Source organism: Agelaius phoeniceus, chromosome 19 (assembly GCF_051311805.1).
Source record: "Agelaius phoeniceus isolate bAgePho1 chromosome 19, bAgePho1.hap1, whole genome shotgun sequence".
Taxonomy (NCBI): Eukaryota; Metazoa; Chordata; class Aves; order Passeriformes; family Icteridae; genus Agelaius; species Agelaius phoeniceus.
Window position 1 is genome coordinate 12186524 of NC_135283.1, and position 6068 is coordinate 12192591.

General features: G+C 56.9%; 1 protein-coding gene across 1 annotated transcript; it reads left to right on the forward strand.

Moving 5' to 3' along the window:
* Positions 1-540: 540 nt before the first annotated feature.
* SOX9 (SRY-box transcription factor 9) lies at positions 541-5789 on the forward strand. Its single transcript, XM_054645015.2, has 3 exons — positions 541-1334; positions 2124-2377; positions 3032-5789. The coding sequence occupies exons 1-3, from the start codon at positions 904-906 to the stop codon at positions 3793-3795; spliced, it is 1449 nt and encodes a 482-aa protein (XP_054500990.1). The 5' UTR covers positions 541-903; the 3' UTR covers positions 3796-5789.
* The last annotated feature ends 279 nt before the right edge of the window (positions 5790-6068 follow it).

Sequence of the window (6068 nt, forward strand, 5' to 3'; positions counted from 1 at the left end):
GCACCCCCTCCAAAAAGAAAAAAAAAAAAAAAGAAAAAAAGAAAGTTTAAAAAAGGAGAAAAAGCTGAAGCGCAGCTGCGATTTTCGGGGTCCCCGGCCCGGCCCGGCCCCGCCGCCCCCCGCGCGCCGTTCCTGAGCCTCTGGCGCCCCCTCGGGACGGAGCCGCGCAGCGCCCGCGGCCCCCGCTCCGCTCCGCGCGTCCCGCCCGCCGCCAGCGCGGCTGCAGCGGCCCCAGCGGCGGGGCCCGGCGGCGGCGCCTCCAGCAGCCACCCGCGGGGACCGTGGGGCACGGGCGGGGCGCTGTCGCTGTCCCCGCTGTGTCCCCGCTGTGTCCCCGCTCTGTCCCCGCTCTGTCCCCGCTCTGTCGCCGCTCCGGCCGGGCCGTGCCCCCCGCGCTGCGCCGCGCGGCCCCGCCCCCTCCGCGCGGCTCAGCCAATAGGGGCGGAGCGGCCCCCGCGGGCCGCGCTGTGATTGGCCGGGCCGGGGCGGGCGCGCGGGTATTTGTGCGCGCGGCGCGCAGCGGCCGCAGAGCCGCGCTGGAGACCGGCGGGGCCGCCGCGCCCGACACTGCCCGGGGCTCGCCCTGCTCCTTGTCCTGAGCCCGATCCTGAGCCCGAGCCCGCTCCCGGCCTCGACAAAGTTTTTCTTTTTCCCTTTCCTCGTTTCGGAGTTTTTTTGGTTTTCTTGCTTTTTGTAATTTTTTTGTTTTTTAGCGTTTTGCGCTGAGGAGAAGTAATAAAAAGTTTTTTTGCGAGCCTCCTCTCCGCAGCCGGTGGAGACTTTGTTTCTCCGAGTTTTTTTGCTTTTTTTAACCCATCCCTGCCCCTTAGCGCCTAACTTTTTAATTTTTTTTTATTGTTAATTTTTTTTCGCCCCCTTGTTCCCCCTCGGCCACTTTCTCGCATGAATCTCCTCGACCCTTTCATGAAAATGACAGAAGAACAGGACAAATGTATCTCCGACGCCCCCAGCCCCACCATGTCGGATGACTCCGCCGGCTCCCCCTGCCCCTCTGGATCCGGCTCGGACACGGAGAACACCAGACCCCAAGAGAACACCTTCCCCAAGGGCGACCCGGACCTGAAGAAGGAGAACGACGAGGACAAGTTCCCGGTGTGCATCCGGGAGGCCGTGAGCCAGGTGCTCAAGGGCTACGACTGGACCCTGGTGCCGATGCCGGTGCGGGTGAACGGCTCCAGCAAGAACAAACCGCACGTCAAGAGACCCATGAACGCCTTCATGGTGTGGGCGCAGGCGGCCCGCAGGAAGCTGGCGGATCAATACCCGCATCTGCACAACGCCGAGCTCAGCAAGACCCTGGGCAAGCTCTGGAGGTGAGTGCGGGGCCGGGGATGCCCGCGGGGAGCGGGGGATGCGGGGTTGAAAAGGCGCTGGAAAACTTGTGCGGAGCGCAAAACTTGTTAGGAAGGGGAGAAACCAGGATAGGAGGGGGAGAGCAGGGAAAGTAGGGAAAGTTGTTCATTCGTGGTGTTGGGAGTGGTTTCTGTTTCCGGAGCGGGGGTACCATGCGGAGCCCCCCCGGCCGTGGTTTGTTTGCGCCGCGGGTGCGGAGGAAACGATGGATTTTGGATTTTGGGGATTATTGCATCAGCTCGGGCCGGGCCGGAGGGAGCGCGGGGCGATGCGGGGAGGGAGGGAGCGAGGGGAGGGTGGGTGGCGCAGGGCCGGGTGGCCTCCGAGTGCCAGAATAAGGCGGGGAGGGGAGGAAAACACGAGGCGAGTGAGTCACCTGGGCCACCGCGTCCTCGGGGAGGGGGGGACCCCGCGGCGGTGACACGGGGCAGCAAAGCTGGCCCTGGCAGGCGGGGGTGTCCCCAAACGCCCGGGGACAGCGGCGAGATGTGCCCGCAGGGTGGGGAGGAGGGAGGGGGCTGGAGCCCTTCTGCGGCTCTGGTCTGGGCACCGAAGGGACCTGGGGGACAAGGGGGTGACAACCGGAGAGCGCCGGGGACAAGGGGGTGACAACCAGCGAGTGTCCCGGACAGGGGGATCAGCTTGTGGGGGGCTTGGCATCGCTCTTTGCGGGGATCCCAAGGAGGGATCGGTGCCGGTGTCGCTGCTCGGCCACCACGAGTGACCCCGCGCCCCCCGTGTCCCCCCAGGCTGCTGAACGAGAGCGAGAAGCGCCCGTTCGTGGAGGAGGCCGAGCGGCTGCGGGTGCAGCACAAGAAGGACCACCCCGACTACAAGTACCAGCCCCGGCGGAGGAAATCGGTGAAGAACGGGCAGGCGGAGCAGGAGGAGGGCGCGGAGCAGACCCACATCTCCCCCAACGCCATCTTCAAGGCGCTGCAGGCGGACTCGCCCCAATCCTCCTCCAGCATCAGCGAGGTGCACTCGCCCGGGGAGCACTCGGGTAGGTGCCCAGGGAGCCTGCGGGGCACACGGCGCGGCTGCCCAGGCAGGGCTGAGCGTGGGGTTGGGTGTGGGGAGGGGAAGATCCAGGAATGGAAAGATCCAGGAGAGATCCAGGAATGGAAAGATCCAGGAATGCCTGCGGGGGGCACGGCACAGCTGCCCCGACAGGGCTGAGGTTGTGGGGACAGGGCACAGCTGCCCAGGCAGGGCTGAGGGGACACGGCACAGCTGCCCAGGCAGGGCTGAGGTTGGGGGGCACGGCACAGCTGCCCAGACAGGGCTGAGGTTGGGGGGACAGGGCACAGCTGCCCAGACAGGGCTGAGGTTGTGGGGACACGGCACAGCTGCCCAGACAGGGCTGAGGTCGGGGTTGGCTGAGGGGAGGGGAAGGAAAGAGGCAGGAGTGGAGGAGAACAGGGAGAACTGCCCACGAGCTGTGCCCAGAGGCCGGGCACACAAATTGTCACCCCACTGCAGCCATTTGCCTGTGAGAAACACAAACTTGTGCTTTTTAAAGGCCCAAAATAATCTCTTGTGTGTGAGGGCACAGCGGGCTGCTGGGCTCCGCGTCCCTCGCGCCAGACACGTGTCTGTCACCGCTCAGGGCGCTGCCACCCCCGTCCCACCCTCACCCCTGTCCTTGCTCCCCCAGGCCAGTCCCAGGGGCCCCCCACGCCCCCCACCACCCCCAAGACGGACGCCCAGCCGGGCAAGCAGGACCTGAAGCGCGAGGGCCGCGCGCTGGGCGAGGGCGGCCGGCAGCCGCCGCACATCGACTTCCGCGACGTGGACATCGGCGAGCTCAGCAGCGACGTCATCTCCAACATCGAGACCTTCGACGTCAACGAGTTCGACCAGTACCTGCCCCCCAACGGGCACCCCGGCCAGGTCACCTACACGGGCACCTACGGCATCAGCGGCGCTGCCGGGGTCTGGATGTCCAAGCAGCAGCAGCAGCAGCAGCCGCCAGCGGCGCAGCTGCCGGCGCTGAGCGCCGAGCAGGGCCCCCAACAGCAGCAGCAGCAACAGCAGCAGCAGCAGCAAAGGACCCACATCAAGACAGAGCAGCTGAGCCCCAGCCACTACAGCGAGCAGCAGCAGCACTCCCCGCAGCAGCAGCAGCAGCAGCAGCAGCTGAGCTACAGCTCCTTCAACCTGCAGCACTACAGCTCGTCCTACCCCAGCATCAGCCGCGCGCAGTACGAGTACGGCGAGCACCAGGGCTCCTCCTCGGGCTCCTACTACAGCCACGCCGGGCAGGGAGGGGGCATCTACTCCACCTTCAGCTACATGAGCCCCACGCAGCGCCCCATGTACACCCCGATCGCCGACAGCGCGGGGGTGCCCTCCATCCCGCAGACGCACAGCCCGCAGCACTGGGAGCAGCCCGTGTACACGCAGCTCACCCGGCCCTGAGCCACGGGGAGACGGCGCCGGAAAAGGCGAAAAAAAAAGAAAAAAAAGCGAGAGGAAAAATAAAAATTAAAAAAAAAAAAACGATCAGAACGAGCGAAAGCACCAAGGAGTTGCCTCAGAGTGTGTGAGATTGAAATGATGATTAAAAAGACGCTCGCGTGGAAGCTGGCGCCTCGAGCCTTCTGCACTACAGCATCCTCCAGGACCCGCTCCCAAGGCCTGAAATTTGGGACAGACTTGCCAAGGACTGGACTTGAACTCTGCTTCTTCCAGCGTGGAGAGGAGATTTCCATCCAACACGCCCAGCTGGCTCCTTCTCTGGACTTTTGTAATGATTTTTTGTTTTGTTTTTTGGTTTTTTTTTTAGCAGTAATTAAAAGCGAGATAAAAAAATAAAAATTAAAAAAAAAAAGGGGGGTAAAAGAGAAAGCTCAGAGTCCTCTGTGAGGAATATTCTCTATTTTAAATATTTTTAGTATGTACTGTGTATGATTCGTTACCAATTGTGAGGGGATTTATACCTATTTTTTAGAGATTTTTTGGAAATGCTCTTATTTTTCCAACAGCTAAAAAAAAAAAAAAAATGACACTTAGTGGAGCAGCCCTAGGGTTTCTTGCAGAGGTATTTTTGTATAGAGAAGTGTCTTTTTTTTGCTCTAAAAATGAAACTAAACCAGCGTGCTCTGCCCTGGGAACCCAGCACTGGGGCAGGGACCAGCATGGGAGAGGCTTTATTTTTCTAACTCGTAGCAAAACCAGCCAGGAGGAGAACTTCACTTTATTTTTTAATAACCTTGAGCCTTAAAAGAAAAACAAAAAGAGGAAAAAAAAAAATAATGACAAAAAAAAAAGAAATAAATCCACGGAGCAGCCCCAAAGTGCTGCTGGAAGCCTTAAAGCAGCCCCTGATAATCACAGGCCCCGGGCTGGGGCTGAGCCCGACCCCTCCGGGCACCCCCTGCCCACCCCAGGGTGCCAAACCCAGCCGGGGGCTCCTCTCTGCCTGGGGGCCCTCACAGATCCTTTAAATTATTTATTTGGGGAGAAGAGCAGCTTTCAATCGCCGTTTTCCTTGGGTTTTGTTGTTTTCAAGTCCTTTCAGAAGCGTCGCATTAGGTTGGGAGCATTATTTGGAAGGTGACCGTGCCTGTTAAATTATGGTCTGAAACTGTAACCAGTCCTTTATTTATCTCTTTAATTCCTTTTTGGTCGTTGTTATTATTATTATTATTATTCTTTTTTTTTTTTTTGGAATCTGTGTCCTGGGTTTGTACAAACTTTGTGCTCTTCCTTTTTTTTTTTTTTTGTTTTGTTTTGTTTTGTTTTTTTTTTTTTGCCTTCGAGGAGAAACTGGAAGAAAGAAAAAAAAAAAGAAAAAATGAGATTTGTACAAACTAAAGATTGCAAATGTAGCGGATCACTGAATCATTTGCCTTGTTTCCTGCCTCAGCTCTCTGGGACACACGAGCTCGTGCGAGGACGAGCCCTCACCCCAGCCCTGCTGCAGGGGTGGCACCGTTTTAGCCTTCAACCCCCCCTAAAACTGCCTGGGAGAGCTGGGGGGGACACTGATTTTGGTGAAGCTGTGGCTGAACAGTTAAGGATTGCTTTTTAAAAAAGACAGCAGACTTTTTTTTATTTAAAAAAAAATAATGATATATTTGTTAACTTTTTTTTTTTTTTTTTTGGTAGGGATTCAGTAGGAGAATAAAAAAAATCTTAAAGCACTCTTATAATATGGCATCTTTCTATTTCTGTATAAAAGCAGATCTTTTTAAAGTATTTCTGTAACTTAAAAGACCTGTCCTTTATAAATCATATTTTGTCTTTAGGGTAAGTTTGGTTTGGTTTTGGTTACAAGATCCTTCTCTTTGTGAAACTTACCTTATTTTTTTTGTTGTTGTTCGTTTTGGTTTGGATTTTTTTGGTTTTTTTTGGTTGGTTTTTTTTTGTATATTATTGTTTGCAATAAATATACATTGTATCAAAAGTTGCACCTGCCCCGGGTGTGGGGTTTGTTATCGGGGTTTGTTATCGGGGTTTGTTATCAGGGTTTTTTCTCAGCCCCCAGGGCAATGCTGGATGGGTTTGGGTTCATGGCTCAGGGCTGGGATGTCCCCCCCTCCTTTATCCCAAGCACAGCCATCCCAGACAAAGCAGAGCCAGGGAATAAATGGGATTGAATGGAGAACCCCAGGCTGGCCAGGTCAGGGTGTGACCCCAAAGGGGACACCTGAGCTCCCCAAACACCTGGGCTGTCCCCAAATCCTGCT